Raw genomic sequence first — 22,472 nt, 5'->3', positions numbered from 1 at the left:
GGCGTGAGCCACCGCGCCCAGCTTTGTTTTTCAGATAGTGGCTTTTTTTCCTCTGGGTATATGCCCAGTAATGGGACTGCTGGATGCAATGGTAAGTCTACTTTTAGTTCTTTAAGGAATCTCCATGCTGTTTTCCACAGTGGTTGTACTAGTTGATATTCCCACCAGCAGTGTAAAAGTGTTCCCCTTTCACCACATCCACACCAACATCTATTGTTTTTTAACTTTTTAATAATAGTCATTCTTGCAGCAGTAAGGTGGTATCTCATTGTGGTTTTTGCATTTTCCTGATAACAAGTGATGTTGAGCATATTTTTCATGTTTGTTGGCTGTTTATCTTCTTTTGAGAATTGTCTGTTGCCCATGTCCTTTGCCCACTTTTTGATGAGATTATTTGTTTTTTTCCTTGCTGATTTGAGTTCCTTGTAGATTCTGGATATTAGCTCTTTGTCAGATGCATAGTTTGTAAATATTTTCTCACACTCTCTGGGTCATCTGTTTGATGATTATTTCCTTGGCTGTGCAGAAACTTTTTAGTTTAATTGGGTCCTGTTTGTTTATTTTTGGTTTTGTTGCATTTGCTTTTGGGTTCTTTTGTCATGAATTCTTTGCCTAAGCCAGTGCCTAGAAGAGTTTTTCTGATGTTATCGTTATCTCCTAGAATTTTTATGGTTTCAGGTTTTAGATGTAAGTCTTTGATCCGCCTTAAGTTGGTTTTTTGTATAAGGTGAGAGATGAGGATCCATTTTCTTTCTTCTACATGTGGCTTGCCAGTGGAGAAACCAACTTCTGAGACTTCTCCATTGCCTTGGCAACCTTGCAGTAAGTGGGATTCTGAAGGCTCAGCTTGTTTGTTTGGGATTTTGGGGGAACAGCTTTATTGAGATATAATTCATATGCCATATAACTCCTTTATCGAACATGTACAATTCAGTGGCTTTCAGGATATTTGCAGAGTTGTGTGACCATCATGACAATCAACTTTAGAACATTTTCATCACCTCAAAAACAAACCCTGTGCCCCTTAGCCATCACCCTTATTCCTCCCCACCATTCTTCCCAGCCTCTGGCAACCACTAATCTGCTTTACATCTCTATGAATTTGCCTTTTCTGTTTTGTTTTTTGAGGTGGAGTTTCGCTCTTGTTGCCCAGGCTAGAGTGCAGTGGCACCATCTCGGCTCACCTCAACCTCCGCCTCCCGGGTTCAAGCGATTCTCCTGCCTCAGCCTCCCTAGTAGCTGGGATTATAGGCATGTGCCATCACGCCCAGCTGAGAATTTGCCTTTTCTGGACATAACAAATAGAATTACTTTTTTCAGTTAGCATAGCGAAAGCTGCTTTCACTTAGCATAGTGTTTTTAAGGTCTGACTGTGCTGTATGTAGTGTGTATCAGTACTTCATTCCTTTTATGCCTGAATAGTGCATGGATAACCACAGTTTGCTTATCCATCTATAACTTGATGGAAGTTTGGGTCATTTCTACTTTCTGGCTATTACATATCATGCTACTGTGAACATCTGTGTCAGCTTGGGTTGTGTGTCATGAGCTTCATTTCATCATCATGCAGCTGTTGTAAAAAGGACTAGATATAGGGCTGTAAAGCCAAGCCGTTAAGGAATGCCAAAGGACCACCTGCTTGACCTAGAAATTCATTAAGCTTCTAATATCTGAGAAGTCTAATAGGCAGATCCTTTTTTAAAATTAAAAAGTTAAATTTTTAATTGTAAACTAAAATTTTCTTTTGTGAAATTGAAGGCTTTTTTGCATATCACTTGATTTCTGTAATCTGGACCTGCTGCCTGTCAGTCTTCATGCTTTTGATGGACCTAGCACATTCTGAGTTCAAAAGATGTTCTCAAACCCTTAGGCAGTGCTCAGCCATGGGTTTGGGTGAAAAGGAGACTTGAGGGTTGCTGTGCTCTTTGTCATTCTTTCCAGAGGGGTTATGCTAGTGGCTTGGTGACTCCTCAAGAGATACTTCTTTAACTTGATTCCTGAACAGGTACTTCTTTAACTTGGTGTAATTTATGTAAATTTTAGTGTACCAGTTCTGAGTTTTGACCAATGCATACAGTTGTGTAACCACCACTATTATCAAGATTAGAAACATCTGAACGGGTTTTTAAAGCAGCTACCTGATTTCAAATTGGATTGGAATCCAGTTTCCTTTCCTCTTTTAGGTTTGGGGTCTATCAAGAAAAACCAGAAAGCTGCTTTATGTGTGAAGGGAAATTGTGCACAACCTGAGCCTGGCTCTCAGGTTATCTGACGTTAGGATCTGGGGTTTAGGAGAAAGGATGCCTGAATTTGTGCTTCCCCTTGCAGGGTATTTGCAGACTGGCTCTATTGCCAGCCAGCTCGCACACCGTCTTCCCATGGAGAGAGTGCAGATCTCTGAAAGGAGCAGGCAGGGAGGGGCTGGGTGTAAGCCTGACCAAAGGTTTGGGCGGGGGGGAGCCCTTGGACTTAGGTGGCAAAGTGGTAAGCATGGGTGGGGAAGGCGTGAGTGTCTGTGTGTGTGTGTGTGTGTGTGTGTGTGTGTGTGTGTGTGTGTGTGTGTAGGAGCACTGAGAATAAAGTGTGAGTGAGGGCATGGAGCTCTAGAAATCTCGGCAGTTCTCTGGTGGCTGGGGCTGCAGTTGCTGGAGCAGTAGGTGGGCTGGAGGTTCAGCTTTGGGTCTTATCACTTGGCATGATGCGATGATGGGGATGACTAACCACTCCTTGGAGCCAGTTCTGGGAGAGACCTAGGAGGGAAAGGGGCTTGATAGTGAGGTATGAAATTTTCAGTCTTCATAACTAAAAATATGCTTGGTGAGAATAGAAATTCATCTCCCAACTTCACAAGCCAGGTGCTCCTTGACCATGAGAGAGCTGAAAGGAGTGTGAATGTAAATCTGTTCCAACCGCCTCATTTTGCAGAGGAGAATGTCAAGGCTTTGGCCTGTCGAGTCTGATGGCTCTGCCTAAGGGGAGGGATGGTGACTACACACAAGACAGTCGGAGTTGTGTAGCCTTCAGAAAGCACCCAGTGTGCTCATGGCCTGAGTTTTCTTAGCTAAAGTTTATGAAGTTGAAAAAACAGTCACAAGCCAAGGTCACAAGTAGAGAGGTTTTTTGTTGTTGTTTTTTGTCTTTCTGGATGTGTGAGAATTGCATATTTCCTTAGGGCAGCCTCTAATGGAATTTAGTTAAGGAGGATGTTAGATTCTGAAAGCTGAAGGAGGAGCAGGAATATAACATGCATGTCTTTTTTTTTTTTTTTTTTTGCCAGGTGTGGTTTTGATTCAGAGTGACTCCCTGGCCTGGTAAGGTTGGCTAGTACAGCTGATCTGCTTTATGCACACAGGGCTGCGTACCATCTGGATCGGTGATTAAATAGCAGTACAAAACCACGAGGAAAGGAAGGAACTGACGTTGATTCTGGGTTCTTATAGAGGAACCCTACAAAGTAGTGTTTCTATTTTATGAGGAAATTAGGTCTGTAAGTGAAAAGTCCTGGCCAGCAAGTTTGGGTGGGGTGGAGAGACTCTGGTGGGAGGGTTGAGGGGGCCTGTTATGGGGACTGTTAAGTGGCTGGTGATGTAACCATTGACGAGAGTAGGGAAGTAACAAGCCTGATTTTAATCCGAGACTTGTGATTGGAACAGTGCTGGGAGCAGTTGCACAGGAGGCAGGTTCCAGCTAGATACACAGATTTGGGCTTCGGGCATCTGGAGCTGATACTCAGGGTGGGAAGAATGAGGTTCTCCAAGACGGGCATATAAATGGTTCCCTGGTAGAAAATGAGGCAGGAGGTGAAGCTTAGGACTTGATTCTTTCCCCTTCCTGTCTTCCCTTCCTTTCCTTTAGTAGTGCTGTATTTAATTTGGACCAGTTTATTCATTTTAAGTTACTGTTGAACAAACACACAAAGTAGGCAGTGGGCTGGAAATGGGGGCATTGCGTTGTTCAGTAGACAAAGGACATGTTTTGCCTTGGGAGAACTCACTGTGTTTCTGAGCACTTTGGAAGACTGAGTGATGTACTAGTTACAATATATTGTTCTTGCTTGGCCATTGAAGTGAATTTTCTGAGAACTTCTGCCAAAGAAGAACATTCCGTCGGCCTAGTTTGGATGACTATGTCTCCTTGAAAGTAGTGTGATGAGCTCTTTTAGCATTTGAATCTATCTTCACATTTTCTTCTGATTTGTGGACATTTACGACCTTGCTGTCCTGTGTTCTCAAGTTTGGGTATATTCTGACCTCAGGCTCGTTTTCACCTGAGTATGGAGCATGTAGTAGTTCTCAAGTGATTGTATTGCTCCTCTCTTGCCCTTGGGGCAGTTGGGGTGGGGGGTCTTTTATTGACAAGCAAAGGCATTCCTGACATTTACTGGGTATGACGGGTTACCAAAGTCCTGTGAAAGACAAAGACGGGGCAGCCTTTCTTACCACATTGTTAACCTTGCCCCTGATAGCAAGGAACCCTGATAGAGCAAGTCTGATTTGTTTGGTTATTTTACAAGTTCCATGCTAGACAGGCATAAAGATTGAAATTTGGAATAATTCCAAAGCATGTTCTGGGGCATGTGCCAGGTTACCCTTGGCTTCAGTTAGTAAAGAGTTCTAACTTTTCTCAGCCCTTCTGTTGAGCATTTTCTATAACTTTTTGGTGGCTTAATGAGTATAAGTGGTCTGGAAATGGTAGGGGGTTTCTTTTCCTTTTTTTTTGTGTTGGGTGATTCAGATTAGTGGTTCTCAACTGTGGCTGGACATTGGAATTTCCCAGGGAGCTGTTGAAAATACTGATGCCTGGGTCCCACCCCCACATTTCTACTTAATTGGCCTAATGTGTGGCATTGGAATTTTTCAAAACTCCCAAGGTGATTATTATTTACTTTTTGAAATAGGATCTCACTGTTGCCCAGGCTGAAGTGAGGTGGCGCAATCATGGGTCACTGCAGTCTTCACCTCCCAGGCTAAGGTGTTCCTCCCATCCAGTGGCGCAATCATGGGTCACTGCAGCCTTCACCTCCCAGGCTAAGGTGTTCCTCCCATCGCAGCCTCCTGGGTAGCTGGGACTATAGGGACGTGCCACTATGTCCGGCTAGTTTTTGTATTTTTGGTAGAGACAGATTTTACCACGTTGCCCAGGCTGGTCTCGAATTCCTGGCGATCCTCCTGCCTTGACCTCCTAAAGTGTTGGGATTACAGGCGTGAAACACCATGCCTGGCCTCCCTGGGTGAATTATAATGCACAGCTAGGATTGTAAACCACTGGTCTAGATGTTCTTGAACCTCTGCAAAGATATAGTAATAAAGGATGATGAATTCAGCCAAATAAAATAATTTTTTATTTGCCCACAAAACATTTATTGAGCACCTGGGATCAAGATGACTAAGTGAGCCACCTCATGCTTTTGCTTTGTTTTGCCTTAAAAAGCCCTGGTTTGGAAAGAGATACTACTGCGGAGTTTTCACCTCTAGCTCCCCTCCCTGGAGTGTCTTCCCCAAGGGCTGGGTGACAGGGGGGGCCCCAATCAGGAGGAAGTTGAGGATGAAGGGAGGTGAATGGTGGGCAAAATGATGGTGTCCGTGTAAGGCCCTGCAGACACCTTCCTGGCAGGGCTAGCATACTCAGATGCCCACGGGGACCCGGCGGCCGCACAAATGAACAGGGCTTGTGGGTAAATGAGCTTCCAGAAACACGTTCAGTTTTGGCCTGTTTTTACTGAACTTGGCGGGTAAGCCTATAGTGTGGGAACAAGTAATGCTTCAAATCAGATTTCTTGTGTAGTTTTTCCTTCAGTTTGAAACCTGGCCGGAGGACTTTCTTTAGTCCACACGGTGCCTTTTTGTTAATTGTGCCAGTTAGAAAAAGAGGATGGCCACTACACTGGGCTTGGCCAGCAGTCAAATCCTTTGCATAGATCAGACAAAGACCCCCCTTTCCTTGGCCTAAGGGATGAGGTTCATCCCAGCTCAGCCACCCAGGCCAGGGTCCTCGTTCACTGCACAACCTGGTCAATTACACGCAGGGTGGCTTTGTCTAGATTGTTCGTTCACCAGCATGGGGGTTTGGGTTCTGTTTTGTAATGTGCCAACAGAACCATCTTGAGGCCATTTCCCAGGAGTGATTATTTGTTTTATATGCTTTCAAAACAGAAAACATCTGTTTTAGCCAAGGAGGGATTGCTTAATTTTAGAATGGCTCTTCAGATTCAGGGAAAGTTCTGCCTGGCTCAGTACACTCAAGCCACCTCCACAGTGGGCTGGCCCACCACACTTCAGTGACAAACGCAAACTGAACAAGATTAGTTTATCTTACCAAGTTTGAAATCAGATTTATTTTAGTGAAGTAGAATTCAGTCTTAAATGCTACAGTTCTGGGGATATAATTCAGACCTTGGCTTTTAATTTCCTGAAACCAATTTCAGAATAGCAAAGCAAGCTAGATTATTTTCTGCCAAATGACTTTCCCAGAGGCACAGTTTTGCTAGGAACAAATGAGAGCTTAAGGATTCATTGGGCCACCACTGCTTGGTGTTTACGGAGGCTTGTGCTGCTGTGGAAGTGTGACGTGGATTCTGCACTGGTAGTCTCTCCCTGATGTGGGACTTTTTCTTGGAGATTCTTTGATTTTGGCCATCTGTAGGGCTTGACCACCCTGACATCCATCCCTACCCAAGTCCTCGCAAGTTTCAGCTGCATCCTCGCTTTGGCTAGCCAGACCCCTGCATTCTGAGGGGGAGGAAACCACTTCTTTGGGGGTGAACACCTGTTGGTGACTTTTGGAAGGGGTTCCTCTAGTTCTTAGGGCTGTCTGAAGTCCCTTTGCTTTTTCTCTTCTTCCTCTCTCAATTGCTGATACGCCACGGGTCTCAGGGTTGTGGCCCATTTATTTCTACCTATACCCATTTGGGAATTTAGGGTTACACTCTGTCATCTAGTTTTGTTCCAGATGTTGTCCATGAGTTTTGGCTGGGCTATCAACTGCTCTGTTTGGCAATTCTGAATATTAAATTATGTTTTCACTGCCACTTTTAGTATTCTGTTTGCTGTTGTTAAAGTTGAAAACGAATTTTGGGCAGGTGTATTAGCTTGCTAGGGCTGCTGTAACAAAGTACTACAAACTGGATAGCTTACAATGGCAGAGATGTATTCTCTCACAATTCTGGAGGCCAGAAGTTTCAGATCAAAACGTGACAGGCCCTTGCTTCCCCAGAAGGCTCTAGGGGAGAATCCGTCCTTGCCTCTTCAGCTTCTGGTGCGCTTGTAGCTGTCCTGGGCTTGGCGTGTGGCTCTTAATCACTCCAACCTCTGCCTCCGTCTTATGTCACCTGCCCCCTTTTCTCCCTGTATCTTTTCTTCTGTCTCTTATAAGGGCACTTGTCATTGGGTTTAGGGTCTGGGTACCTGGATAATCCAGATGCTTTCATCTCAAGATCCTTAACTTAATTACATCTACACAGACCCTTTTCCAAAGAAAGTCACACCCCCAGGTTCTGGCGATTAAGATGTGGATATATCTTTTTGGGGCCACCGTTATACCCACTACAGTGGGAGAGAGTGAAATCTTCTGATTTTTAAATGGCAACTAATTTACACTTTAGTCTGTTCAGGGACTGGGTGCAGTGGCCCATGCCTGTAATCCCAACACTTTGGGAGGCTGAGGCGGGTGGATTGCTTGAGCTCAGGAGTTTGAGACCAGCCTGGGCAAATGGTGGAACCCCATTGCTACCAAAAATGTACAAATTTAGTTGGGCATGGGCTGGGCGCGGTGGCTCATGCCTGTAATCCTAGCACTTTGGGGGCCTGAGGCGGGCAGATCATGAGGTCAGGAGATTGAGACCATCCTGGCTAACACGGTGAAACCCTTTCTCTACTAAAAATAAAAAAAATTAGCCGGGCGAGGTGACAGGCACCTGTAGTCCCAGCTACTTGGGAGGCTGAAGCAAGAGGATCACTTAAGCCCAGGCAGCAGAGGTTATAGTGAGCTGAGATTACGCCAATGCACTTCAGCCTGGGTGACAGAGGGAGATCCGGTCTCAAAAAATAAAAAAAAGTCTGTGCAAGCCAGAGTAAGACATATCTGTCCATTTTGGCCTCCGAACTCCCCGTTTGTAGCCTTCATTCAGTGGCCTTGGGAACACAGTTCTGAGTCACTAGAGATAGACTATGCATAGTGAAAAAGTCCTTAACATCCCAGTTCTAGTTTCAGCACTACTTAGTTTATGGCGGAAATTCTAATGTAATTTTCTTGGCAAATCACACTGTAGTCAGCTGTGACTCTATTTTTTTCTTTTACCTCTGTTCAGGTCACAGAGATGCTTCGTTTTGATATTTACCAGGCTGTTTTTCCCCTCACAGGAGCCAGCCTTCAGAGGGCTGGTGGGAAAGTAAAGAGTAATTCCTCTTGTCATATCTTGGTTCTTTGTTTTACATTTATTAGGGAATGCCTGCTTCGTAGATAGAACTAGAGAACAAATTGCATTTACCCCTTATTCTAAGTATTGTAATGTTGGATGTTCTTGAAGATCCTGGCTTCAAGTGAACCTGCAGAGGTTAATGTACTTTATGTGGGAACACTGATTGCACTTTTGGGAGTAGGACTGTGGGCAGGATGGGAGACAGGAAGATTGGCTTCTGCGACCATGGGGGTGGGATAGGGAGACCGACAAGCCAGCAGGTTGTCCCATATGGAATCGTTGTCCAGTTTGTACCATTGAGAGCTATGTTACTGAGGATTACTGTTGGATATTTTTTTCCAGTTATAAAAGCAGCACATCGTTTTTGTAAAACATGGGGAAAAAAGCTTGTCATTTATATTACTCATCAGCAGTGGACAGGTATCACCTTTCTAGTACCATGTGTCCTCATTAATTTATTTAACCTGAAGTGGAATCTCATTTGTTGTTCTTGCATTTATTTGCATTTCTTTAATTTCTGCTTAGAGTGAATATTTTGTTGTGCTGTCTGTAGGCTGAATATCCTTGGCACAGCTATTTGTGGTCGGCTTTTGTGTTCTTACCATCACGTAATCTGGTGGTCTGTGTCGCCTTTCCTTGCAGGGTGGAGAATGTTTATCACTCATGTCATGACAAGGGATAAGTGACACTGACAACTTTGTTCAGGTTTTTTTTTTTTTTTTAAAGGTCAGTCCTCAAACTGTGCCTCATTGGCCTTCCTTCTGAATGTTTCTTTCTGACCATCTTGCCTTCTTCCCTTTGTTCTCCAGCTGATGGTGAGACCATTCTAAAAGGCCTCCAGTCCATTTTCCAGGAGCAAGGAATGGCGGAGTCGGTGCACACCTGGCAGGACCATGGCTATTTAGCAACCTACACAAACAAGAATGGCAGGTGAGCAGTCTCCGGTGCTGTTCTTCATATCTGGTCACTTATGAGCAGAGTGGGTGACAGAGTGGAGGATGGGGGTGGCACCTGGCTTTTGTTTTTCTCCTTTGACGTCTTTTAGGATGGGGCTGGAACTTGGTGCTTCTCAAGATTCTGCACATCAGAATCTCCTGGTAGCGTTACTGACCACAGGTTCTTAAGCTCTCATGTATTTAGAGATTGACAGGAGGCCAAACATGTTTCCCAGACAAGTTTTTTGTTAAGACTTATTCCCAGAGTGAGCATAAGGGAGGCAGCCCAGGAAAAGTTTTGTGGCTGACTCCCCCAAGGTGATGTTTTGAAGGGAGTGATGTGAACAGTTCATGAGGTAGATGAGTGTAATTACAGGTACGCACCTAGTTAGTGGTGTGCAGATGCAGTGAGACCTCCTGCTTAATGTATGCACCCTGAAGTGGCTGGTGAGCCCGCTCTTGGCGGGGACTTTAGCGTAATAGTACGACAGGGGCAGGATCGCTCATTGGGCTCATGCAAGTGGTAGGTCAACTCCCTGGAGTAAAAAGTTTACGGTGAAACTCAGCCTCTTAAGTCCCTGGAGTAAGATTTACCATAGGATGCTGCTTATCTTAGTGTTTCCCGGTCTCTTGGTCAGCAAGGATGATATCAGAGGGGCTGGGGTCCGGATGGATGGGTTGGTTGGGGTGCCCACCACCTGCGAGGACCCACTAGTTTGCAGCAGAGGCCCGTAGTGGGCATGCCAGGGCCTTCTCGCTGCAGGATGCTGAGCTGCAGGCACTCTTGCTCAGGTCAGAGTACGGTGGGTGCAGGCTGAGGGTACCTGCTCTAGGCTGGCCAGCAGCAGTGCTGCAGGGCCCCAGTGGCAGCCTGCACAGAGCCTCAAGCAGCGCTTTGCCATCTTCCTGGCTCCTAGAGCCTGGTATTTCTGGAAATAAGTGTGTTATTGGGGTGGGGGGAGCCTAGGTCCCTTCTCTACGCTGTTTCTGGAGAGCTTTCACGAAACACTCGTGCCTGGGCATTTCCCCCAGAAATTGAGGTCACAGGGCCTGGACATCTGGATTTCTCCAAAGCCCCAGTGGTTCTATGTGGCCAGGACCAAGAACCCCTGGCGGCATAAGCAGTTTGAAATGGCAGGCAATGATCCCCTGGGCCCCTACCGCAAGAGTTCTTGATGCAATAAGCGGGTCTGCAACCGGGCCCAGATTCAGTTTTCAGGAAGCTCCCGGGGGATGCTGATGCTGCTGGACAGCTGACCACACTTTGAGTAGCACTGTTATGACTGATTATCAGCTACTGCAGACCATGGTGAAATGCAGAAGAAAATCTAAACTAAGAAATGACTGATAACAAGAAACCAGGGCATTGAGCTCTTGGTATTTCCTTAAATCTTGGTTTGTATTGTATCTAGACTGGCTTAGTATGTAAAACTACTAATTAAGATTCTTAGTAATTTGCACTATCAATTTAGAAATGTAATAGGGTGCGGGGTATACTGCTTGGGCGATGAGTGCACCAAAATCTCACAAATCAGTACTAAAGAATTTACTCATGTAACTAAACACCACCCATTCCCCAATAACCTATGGAAATAAACATTAAAATAAATAAAAATGTGAACTCCAGGATGGGGTATTTTCGATGACTTTTATTCTCTTACCTCAATGGGTACCCAGTACTGGAATTCCACGTGGCTTCCTTAATGTCCTACTTTCTCTCCCTTTGTTTCTCTATTAAAGGAAAAAGTAGCCACCTCCATTATATTCCAGAGACCTAGAGATGAGGGAAACCTGTACTTTTTGAGCTCACTGCCCCTTCCATGATTCTCTCTATAAGTCTCCATGGCCCACTCCTGTGGCATTAATTGGTGTTCTCTATCCTGATACCTCTCAAAGACATCCGAACCTCTTCTTCCCCAAGCCCAGACTTGTATTTCTAACTGTGCAGCAAACCTCCCTGTGTGTTTAGTAGATACCGCAAATGTATCTAAGATGATGATTTCTTCCTTATATGAATGCTACCACCAAACCCTCCTCTCCCCTGTGTCCTTTCCTTCCCTGCTCTGACCCAGATGGTCTCTTGGAAGCAGAGGCTGTAGCTGTCCTAGAGCCCTCTGGCTCCTGCAGGATTACACTCAGTCCCTCCCTGTACCTGCCGCCTCTCACTGTTTTTACTGTGGTCCATCTTTTGGGGACCACAGCAAATCGGAACTCATCATCCACGGCCTCCGGTGGCAGGCTCCTCAGCCAGCACCAGGTGAAAAGTTGCACTTTATCTCCTAAAGGCCTTTGCAGCTGGGCCCTGCCTACCTCTCTGTGACAATTATTGAAGTTTCTGCCATAGCCACCAATTCCAGTTGTACAGAAGACTTAGAATTCCTCCCAGAAGGGGTTTTTGAGTGACAAGAGCTGTTTGGAAACTGCTTTGAAAAGCAGTAAACAAAAACAAAAAAAAACCCAAATGAACTGCTTAGGGTTTTGTTGTTGTTGTTGTTGTTTTTGAGACCAAGTCTTGCTCTGTTGCCCAGGCTGGAGTGCAGTAGCGCAATCTTGGCTCACTGCAGCCTCTGCCTCCTGGGTTCAAGCAGTTCTCCCACCTCAGCCTTCCGAGTGGCTGGAATTCCAGGCACTCACCCCCACATCCAGATAAGTTTGTGTTTTTAATAGAGACAGGGTTTCACCATGTTGCCCAGGCTGGTCTCAAACTCCTGGCTCAAGCCATCCACCTACCTCGGCCTCTCAAAGTGTTGGAATTACAGGCGTGAGCCACTGCGCCTGGCCAGCTTAGTTTTTAAGAGTTTTCTACTTGGTCTCCTTCCTCTCTCACTTGGTCAACTGGTACCCACCCCGAGGTGCCTGTCCTGAAACCTCACCTCTCCTACCCATGCATGGGCTTGGGGAAAGGAGCTGAGCCACCTTTATTCGGGTTCTCTGTTCCCTTCCCCCCGACCCTGGGCACATTTTTCCCCCTCTAGTTCTGGTTTTATCCCTAGGAGCACCTTAATCCTTGACTCTGCCTTCTAGCATTCTCTGTGTTCATGCTAGAACCACCCAAGTGGATAAAGGGGACATTATTTCTCTGTTGTTCCTTCCCCCCTCCTCTGCTGCCAGTGAAGGAGGGAAAGGAAAGATGATCCTCTCATTCCGGTGTAGAAGAGTTTGTGGACTCTGGGCAAGAACTTGATTTTTGAGGTCACTTAAGGGCTGAAGGTGAAAAATTAACTAGTTTTGTTTTATTTTAAATTTTTTATAGAGACAGGGTCTCACTATGTCGCCCAGGCTGGAGTGCAGTGGTGCGATCATGGCTCACTGCGGCCTCGATCTCTCAGGCATAAGAAATCCTCCTGCCTCATCCTCCCAAGTAGCTGGGACTACAGGCGTGTGCCACTGTGCCTAGCTTATTATTTTTGTTTTTGTTTTTTTTTTTAATCCAAGCACACTGTCTGTATTCTCTGAGCATAATTCATCTTCTAATTTAGTATTTTTCAAACATTTCTTTACCTGTAATTTATAGTAGGAGGTAATCATAACCCTGGAAATACACATCTGTGTAAATGCAAAACAAATACATGCATAGACCAGGTGCAGTGGCTCACGCCTGTAATCCCAACACTGAGAGGCCAAGGCGGGTGGATCACCTGAGGTCAGGAGTTTGAGACCAGCCTGGCTGACATGGTGAAACCCCGTCTCTACTGAAAATACAAAATTACCCGGGTGTGGTGGGACACGCCTGATGTCCCAGCTACTTGGGAGGCTGAGACAGAAGAATTGCTTGAACCCAGGAGGTGGAGGCTGCAGTGAGCCGAGATCATGTCACTGCCCTCCAGCCACGGCAAGACAGAGTGAGACTCCGTCTCAAAAAAAAAAAAAAAAAAGCGTGTAACTGAAACAAAAGTTTTATCGAGTACATCTTAGTGCATGTGATACACTCAAATATGTTTATTTCATTAAAAAATAAAAAGGACTGGTCAGAAAATTTTCTGTAAAGGTTGCTGTCACATTTTTAAGAAAACTCTTTGAAAATGTAAACCATTCTTTCTTAGCCTGCAGGCTTTACAAAAACATACTGTGGGATGGATTAGGTTTGCAGGCACTTGGCCTGGATTTTCCAGAGTGCTTACTTAAATTAATTTACCTACCACCAGCCTGCAGTTAGGAAAAAATGACTCTGGTTTGAACTCTAAAGTTTAATTGGGAGAAACCAGTATACCCTTCTCCACACTCCCTTTGTATTAAGGCAGTGGTTACTAAACCTGGCAAAATTACCTAGAGAACCTTTTTAAAAATTAGATTCACATAACTGCTACTGAATCACTTTCTGGGCCCAAGAACCGGTTTTGAAAACCTTAACTTTTGGTAATGCCCTCTAAACCGTCCACAAATGATTGGTAGTTTCTCCCCGCAAGACGCAGCCCTAGTAAGAAAGCAAAATGGTTAACTGTATAGTTTTAGGGAAATAAAGAGCAGTGGTCTTTTAATTGGGTGACATCTCTGTTTCTTTCTCTCTCTCTGTTTTTTGTTTTTTTGTTTTTTTGAATGCCCTGATACAATTCTTAAGCTTAAAATTATATTTTCCTTTGTAGCTTTGCCAATTTGAGAATTTACCCACATGGATTGGTGTTGCTGGACCTTCAGAGTTATGATGGTGATGCGCAAGGCAAAGAAGAGATCGACAGTGTCGGTTTTTCACTTTCATTTACTCGGTGTTTAAGGATCATAGTATCTGCTTAGCTTAGTGTTAAAATAATTTTCTCTTCATTGCTTACTTTCCAGTTAATTTTAAACTTTCCTCCCTCCACATAAGTGGTTTTAGAATAGAAGTAGTTGTTTAGTTGTTTTTAGGAACTTGGGTGTCAGCGTTCCCTTTTAACTGCCTGAGTGTGAGTAATCTTATTTTCCACTGGAGGGAATAGAAAACCTTTAACCAGGATTTTATAGCTGCAGTACCCTTTAGCCTTCCTCTTCCATGTTATTTTGTTGCTAACTTACACTAAGGTTAGGTCAGCAACATGAAGGGATAGTTGGGATGGGAGAGTGGAATTGGGCCAGGCCTACAGGCTGCTAGAGGGCAGGAGGAGGGACAGGTCAATCTTGCACAGCTCTGTCAACACGGCCTCAGTTGTTGGGTCTGTAATTTAGCTGTTCCATGCAGCTTATTCTGCAAGCCCATTGATTTTTCTTTTAATTGTAGATTTTGAACAAAGTAGAAGAAAGAATGAAAGAATTGAGTCAGGACAGTACTGGGCGGGTGAAACGGTAAGTCCACTCTTGAATGTCCTTTTATATTTAATGGATTGAAACAATGATAGTTGGCTGGGCGCAGTAGCTCACACCTGTAATCCCAGCAATTTCGGAGGCCGAGGCAGGCAGATCACTTTAAGTCAGGAGTTTGAGACCAGCCTGGCCAACATGACAAAACACCGTCTCTACTAAAAATACAAAAATTAGCTGGGCGTGGTGGTGCATGCCTGTAATTCCAGCTACTTGAAAGACTGGTGCATGCGAATGGCTTGAACCCAGGAGGCAGAGGTTGCAGTGAGCCGAGATCGCACCACTGCACTCCGGCCTGGGTGACACAATGAGACTGTCTCAAAAAAAAAAGAAAAAAAAAAAATTAGAATGGCGGTGTTGTCCCCAGTAGTGTCTGCTTGAGATATGGAAAACATCAAACTCAGCACCTCCTTCTGGCAACCATGGTGAACCCAACTGCTGGGCCCCTCACACCAAAACAAGATAGTGTATGAACATACATGTGCATGGATGCACACACAAAAATGCTAGGTAAAATGAAACTAAGGCAGAAAGGAGATAGGGACCAACTCCAAGGAGTTGGAACTGCATAAAGTGGAGACCCAGGTAGAGCTGTCACCTTATCAAAGGGAGCTAGAAAACACCCGACTTCAGTTCGAGACCAGCCTGACCAACATGGACGAAACCCCGTCTCTTCTAAAAATACAAAAATTAGCCAGGCTTGGTGGTGCACGCCTGTAATCCTAGCTTCTCAGGGGCCTGAGGCAGGAGAATAGCTTGAACCCAGGAAGTGGAGGTTGCAGTGAGCTGAGATTGCACCACTGCACTCCAACCTGGGCAACAGAGTGAAATTCCATCTCAAAAAAAAAAACCTGACTTGGACCCTTCCCGGAAAGAGAAAAGGTCACTTTTTCTCCTTCAGGGCCCCAGAGTAAAGTTAAGCAATTTTAAGGGACTCTGACCAGGTGGGGTGATAAGAAAGTTTGCCTCAAGGCTTTCAAAGAAGAAAACTTTCCAAGATACTAAGAATTGATAGGCCGCCAACCTTAAGCTGCCATAGGCAGGTTATTTTCAAGTGATCATTTTCAAGGAAAATGAAGCTCTCCCTATCAAGTGGAATGGGCACTAGCCCCACATGGCTATTTAAAGTTAGTTAAAATACACAATTCAGTTCCTTAGTCACAATAGCTAGTGGTTAGTGTCTGCCATGTGGGACAGTACAACTACGGAACATTTTCATCATCTAAATTTCTGTCGGACACTGCCGAAGTGTTTGCCAGTGGTGTCAGATTTTAAAAGAATGCAGTTTTGACTTCTGTGGGAAGGAACTGGAGGGAATTAAGTAGTGCTTTGGATAGACAGCATGTAAATGCAGGACAATTTACTCTTGCCCTGCCTTGGTGGATCCTCACCAGGCCTTAAGGCATAGAAGTCCTGTCCCTTGCTCATAAAATTAACCTCATAGTTGCAGAGACAAGCGAGGGACTTCCTCATTGCTGAGCAAGGGGTATATAGGTTTCTCCAGTTCATGGCACTTTCCAGAAGAAGGAATCCTTATTGGCAAGTGTTAGGATGTTTAAGTACTTAATTACTCACTATGCTGAGTTTGATCAGCCCATAAGAAAGCTCTAGAGCAGATGTAAGATAACTAGGTAATTGTTTAATCTCCTGTAGTTAAAGAGGAAAGCAGGAAACTGAAAGTGAAAAGAAGAGGCCACAGTATAGAACTGTCTACTTTTTTGAGATCTGTTAGAGCACTCAGGTTCTTTTAGAGCACCCAAGCTCAGTTTAAGGTCCCTAGCCATGTCTCCCACCCTTCATCTTCCTTTAAAAGCACATCCACACCCGTATGCCCATATCACTTTTTGGACATCTCATCTTTTCCTGTTTGCAGGGTTTTCCTTATCTACACCCATTTGCAATGAACAGGTTCCCCACTGTCAGAAAGGGTCTTAACTCGATGATAATGAATTGGTCCACATCAAAATGTGGTCTGATTTTTATCAGTTACCTCTATGAGTGGGTAAACAGAATACATTTATGGGCTTCAGCATTCGTGAGAAGTCTGGATCTTTTCTTTTTTTTTGGTATAAGAGTTTTCTAAGAGTGGAGTTAAGCTTTAGATCTTCAAAATACCTTGCCTATGCTTGTCACAGTTTTTATTTTCATGAAATAAGGTTGATGAGAGCTGGAAATTGGGACTATTTTGTTGTAAGCCCTTTGTTACTGGCCTCAAAAGGACAAGGATTGCTATACTCTTTTTTTTTTTAATGTGGAGAATGAAGATCAGAGGTTAAATGTTAGAGATGAAATCATTAATAACCCGTAACATCTGAAATGATTCCCCTTTGTTAAGTTAAATCTGAATTTTTGACTAAGAAGCTATGGGATGTACTTGAATTTATTTTTGTTTTCTGCTTTCAAGTGAAAAGGAACAAGAAAACAAGGTCACATAAATTAACTTTGATTTTAAAAGGTTCTTGCAATTTACACAGTATACCTGAGGCCTGGGCTGTAATCTGCCTGAATTGGTGTAGTCCAGTTTCATTTTTCAGCAGTGAAGTTTGAAACGAGTTTGATAGGGGACTCCATAGTACCTCCTGGTAGCCCGTTATAGGGCTACCAGGGAGATGCCCTTTAATGCTAGGTTGAGCACTTCATCAGGGTAACGTCATTTACATCCTGTTAAGATGCTTTTTTCTTTGCCAGTCTTTAAAAACCATAGTGTTACAATCTAGAAAAGAGCTCTTCACCTTAGCCAAGGCACTATTGACACAATTGAGAACAGACACTTTATTTTCAGTGGGTTTGTCTGTAGTGCAGTAATTTCCCATAGCTGGCTGGCTGTCAAGGAGAGGGTAGTCTTCCTCCCCTGGAAGTGAGTGACTTTGTCCTTCTTCCAGTGCCATGGGTGGCTCACTCTCATCTCACTCCCCACCATCAGCCAGGGGTAGAAGAGGCTTCCTCCAAGTCCTGTTTGCCTGCTCTCTAGCGGTTGTCCTGATTGGTGCTTCACATTTTCCAATTTACAGGAAAAACCCTCTAGAATGCCTCACATTCTCAAAGCTGAATTTGTTCACATGGAGTTTGGTAAAGAAGTGGTTAAATCAAGAGTTGTCAGGATTACATGAATTTATGGGAGTTTGCCTTTTCAATCTCAGTGTTCTTTATAGATGTTAGTATTCCCTCATAGAAAGCCTCGTTAACTTGTAACAGGTTTAGACTGTACTCTTGGAATCTGGTGAGCAGGGAAGGGAAAGAGACTCATAGGAGTAAGTCAGGCCGCATATCCCAGCATTTTAGATATCTACAACTGTGCATCATGGCGTTTTAATATTGAACACTACTGTGTTTGAGAACACATGACTCACGCGGTTGTGTTATGTATGCAGTGAGCTCTCCTTTTCTTTGTGTTTGACTTGCCAAGCCCCTTTTCCAGGTCTGTTTTTTCCTGTCATTTAGTGTCCTCTGCTGGTACTTTCTAGTACATTCATCCTGTGAAAAATACCGGGTATTTACAAAAGAATGAATGAAAAAGTCATGTTGCAGCCTCTCTAGTAGTAACTGGTTCAGGCCAGAATCTTCTACATGCTAAAACCACTGGTAAAGGTTTGTTGGGGGTGAGGACTTTCACCTAGTTTCAGAGGACCACCCCACAGCCTGCTTAGTAATTTCAAAGGGTGAAAAGGTACCTTTGCAGATGGAGAGATCTCATGAATACCACTTTAACCAAGTGATCACAGACTTAGCGTCACCAATAATAGGACAAATACACATCTTGTGTTCCCGATGTGATGCCTGTGTAATTCATATATGTCAACCTGATTCTAACCATGAAGAGTGAGAGATTATCAGGTAAACCCATGTGAGTCATTTTTCGGCAGAATAGCTAGTCTGTACTTTGAGATCTCAATGTCATGAAACATACCAGTAAAAAAAAAAAAAAATTCTACGTTACATGAGTATAAAAAAGAAAAAAATAATAGGGACACGCAGTGTATGAACCTTTATTCAAGAGCAGAACATCTATAAAGGACATAACTGGCATAATTGGGGACACTTGAAGATGGACTCTGTACTAGATAACCATATGATACCCATGTGAACTGGTGTGAATGTGGTAATGTCAATGTTGTTATGTAGATAGTCTTAAGAGATGGATACTGCTGGAGCATTGGAAGTATGAAGTGTGCAGTGGCCATCTTCTTCAACTTTTTGTTAGAGAAAATCTACAGCATGACAGGATTTTTTTAAAAGTGAACTGTGTACAATAGTGGTCAACATTTGGTGGTGGCCGTGATTATATAAAACTAAAAGCCCAAGCTTTGGATTTGTTTTGTGCTTGTCAGAAGTCGGCAGTCATGTGGCTTTCTTTTGCATACTCTTCATCCCAGGTCCACTTGTAAGGCAGTGTTCTAGTAAGGTACATTGCTGTTTTTCTCTTTTTCCAGATTACCACCCATAGTGCGAGGAGGAGCCATTGACAGATATTGGCCAACTGCTGATGGGCGCCTGGTTGAATATGACATAGATGAAGTGGTATATGACGAAGATTCACCTTATCAAAATATAAAAATTCTACACTCGAAGCAGTTTGGAAATATTCTCATCCTTAGTGGGGATGTTAGTAAGTATTCCATCCCTGCCCCGATCACATAACAAAGTGGTGATATGTTAGATGATGGTGTTTTCCTGACAGTTATTGCTGTTGTGGATTTGTTTGAGTTTGTTTCTGACACTGCTGGTGTTTGAGATGCACATTTATGTCATATTAACCTGTGGATTGTCTGGGCTTTCACATAAACTTCGTCTTGACATTGCCTCCTTAGTGATGAGTATTTGGATTGTGTTTCAAAAGAAAATGCATTTGCGTATTATAAAAAAAAAAAAAAACCTTTTTGTTACAGAACAGTTGAAACCTAAGTAGACAAATTAGTGTGATGAACCCGCATGTACTCACCGTTGAGTGTGAACAATTATCAACTCCTAGCCAGTCTTATTTTGCCTAAACCCCAGTCTACTTTGTCCCTCTCATATTATTTTGAAGCAGCTCACAGACATCATATTATTTCATTTGTTAAGATGTAACTGCTTTTAATTATTTGGTATATTGACACATTTTTAAGGCTGGATTTTCTTTCCACTGACTAATGTCCATTTGTATAAGGTGTCAGATGATCAGGGTTGATGAAAAAGTCCTCAATGGAAAAAAAAGCTTGCATATTGTTCACAGTTTTAAAAAATTGAAAATGAAAAATTTACATTTTGGGCTAGATCCCAGCACTTCAGTGTAGCGGGGCCAGGTGGTTTGTGTGTGAAGGTAGACTCACCATTTGGATTTGTTTCTCCTCCCTAGATTTGGCAGAGAGTGATTTGGCGTATACCCGGGCCATCATGGGCAGTGGCAAAGAAGATTACACTGGCAAAGATGTACTCATTCTGGGAGGTGGAGATGGAGGCATATTGTATGAAATAGTCAAACTAAAACCAAAGATGGTCACTATGGTAGAGATATCCTTTGTTGTATGAGAGAACAAGTTCAGTGGGCTTCTTTTGTTTCCTTCCTTCCTTTGGTGTCTCACAACTCAAATTAATGTTACCACAGACTAGAGGCAAATGTGTTACCCATACCCAGACTGCTTTGAACAGACAAGTTAGTAACAGTACCCTTTTACGTGGCCATCAACAAAGAAATAATCGGCTGGGCACAGTGACTCATGCCTGTATTCAAAGCACTTTGGGAGGCCGTGGCAGGTGCATCACCTGAGGTCAGGAGTTCAAGACCAGCCTAATCAACATGGCGAAACCCCGTCTCTACTAAAAATACAAAAATTAGCCAGGCATGGTGGCGGGCACCTGTAATCCCAGCTACTTGGGAGGCTGAGACAGGAGAATTGCTTGAACCTGAGGTGGCAGAGGTTGCAGTAAGCCAAGATCGCGCCACTTCACTCTAGTCTGGGCGACAGAGTGAGACTCCGTTTCAAAAACAAACAAATAATCTACCTAGTTGAGGATTAAAGAGCAAATGACTTTGATACTGTGTCTGCTGCCCGGCAGTTTCCAAAATGACTTCCCTAAAGCTATCTCATGAGGAGAAAAGAAGATTCAGTTCCTTTTGCATGTCCTTGGTGTGAAAATAAAGTCACTCACTGCCTCATTCATCATTTTGTCAAATTCGTGATACCCAAGTTAGCATTATAAAATCTTTGTCTTAACCCTTTCTTTAAAGTATTACTATTTAAGAATTCTTTGATATACCCAAATTCTCCTTAACCTGTTTCGGACATTGACCAAATGGTGATCGATGGGTGTAAGAAATACATGCGAAAAACGTGTGGCGATGTCTTAGACAATCTTAAAGGAGACTGCTATCAGGTAATTATGTTTTCTGGATAATATAGTTTTAAGTCAACTGATAATATAATTGATTTAAGTTATTGATCAGAATCGTGCCTTATTAAAACAGCTTTTAGTATAATTGGTTGAGAAGATAAATACGTCATCTGTCTCTTCATGTGAGTTATATGTATATTTGTATTTAGGGTACACGTGTACCAATGATGGGAATGCACCAACTCCAGATTCTCTGAATGGAATAAAATGAATTCTGTTTTTTGTGGGGTTTTTTTTGTTTGTTTGTTTTTTTAATACTTCTAGGCTACCTGTGCAGAACATGCAGGTTTGTTACATAGGTATACACGTGGCATGGTGGTTCGCTGCGCCTTTCAACTCATCATCTAGGTTTTAAGCCCTGCAAGCATTAGGCATTTCTCCTAATGCTATCCCTCCCCTAAGCCCCTATCCCCCGACCGGCCCCAATGTGTGATGTTCCCCTCACTGTGTCCATGTGTTCTCATTGTTCATCTCACACTTACAAGTGAGAACATGCGGTGTTTGGTTTTCTGTTCTTGTGTTAGTTTGCCGAGAATTATGGTTTCCAGCTTCATCCATGTCCCTGCAAAGGACATGAACTCGTCCTTTTTTATGGCTGCATAGTATTCCATGGTGTATATGTGCCACATTTTCTTTATCTAGCCTATCCTTGATGGGCATTTGAGTTGGTTCCAAGTCTTTGCTTTTATGAATGGTGCCGCAGTAAACCTATGTGTGCATGTGTCTTTATAGTAGAATGATTTATAATCCTTTGGATATATACCCAGTAATGAGATTGCTAGGTCAAATGGTATTTCTGGTTCTAGATCCTTGAGGAATTGCCACACTGTCTTCCACAATGGTTGAACTAATTTACACTCCCACCAACAGTGTAAAAGCATTCCTATTTCTCCACATCCTCTCCAGCATCCGTTGTTTCCTGACTTTTTAATGATCGCCATTGTAACTCCAGCCTGGGCCGCAGAGCGAGAATGTCTCGAAAAGAAAAGAAAATTTTAATTAAAAAAACCTTAATAATAATAATAATAAAAGAAAACCTTAATAGTAAAATCAAGTAGTACACAAAACTAAAGATTGCTTTTACATATGTGCAAAATTTCCAAGTAAAATAATAAGCTAAATCTGTCATCTTAAAGAAGTCTATATTATGCTCAAGTAGGATTTAGTTAGAAGTGTAAAGATTTGAATTTTAAGAAATCTGTCAACTTAATTCATTATGTGAGTAAAGGAGGAAAATAACAGATGACAAAGAATTTGAGAATATTTAGCAGTCATTTTTAATAAAAACTAATGCAGTGTACTTATGTAAAATTAGCCAGGTGTGGTGGCGTGTGCCTGTAATTCCAGCTACATGGGAGGCTGAGGCAGGAGAATTGCTTGAACCCGGAAGGTGGAGGTTGCAGTGAGCTGAGATTGCACCACTGCACTCCAGCCTGGGCAACAGAGGGAGACTCTGTCTCTAAAAAAAAAAAATATAT

At 43.3% G+C, this 22,472-nt stretch overlaps 1 protein-coding gene across 1 annotated transcript in view; it reads left to right on the top strand.

Moving 5' to 3' along the window:
- The first annotated feature begins 2,187 nt into the window (after positions 1-2,187).
- The window catches only part of SMS (spermine synthase), a 34,837-nt gene continuing 14,552 nt past the window's right edge, over positions 2,188-22,472 (top strand). The window contains exons 1-7 of the mRNA XM_011988021.1: positions 2,188-2,484; positions 9,226-9,346; positions 13,935-14,028; positions 14,543-14,607; positions 19,053-19,228; positions 19,958-20,112; positions 20,887-20,976. Of these exons, the coding sequence (XP_011843411.1) occupies positions 2,301-2,484; positions 9,226-9,346; positions 13,935-14,028; positions 14,543-14,607; positions 19,053-19,228; positions 19,958-20,112; positions 20,887-20,976 (885 nt within the window). The 5' untranslated portion in view covers positions 2,188-2,300. The remainder of the gene's footprint in view (positions 2,485-9,225; positions 9,347-13,934; positions 14,029-14,542; positions 14,608-19,052; positions 19,229-19,957; positions 20,113-20,886; positions 20,977-22,472) is intronic.

The sequence above is a fragment of the Mandrillus leucophaeus genome, unplaced genomic scaffold (assembly GCF_000951045.1).
Source record: "Mandrillus leucophaeus isolate KB7577 unplaced genomic scaffold, Mleu.le_1.0 Scaffold321, whole genome shotgun sequence".
Classification (NCBI taxonomy): Eukaryota; Metazoa; Chordata; class Mammalia; order Primates; family Cercopithecidae; genus Mandrillus; species Mandrillus leucophaeus.
Note: the sequence above shows the minus strand (reverse complement) of the source record. Positions and strands in the feature narration are given on the sequence as shown.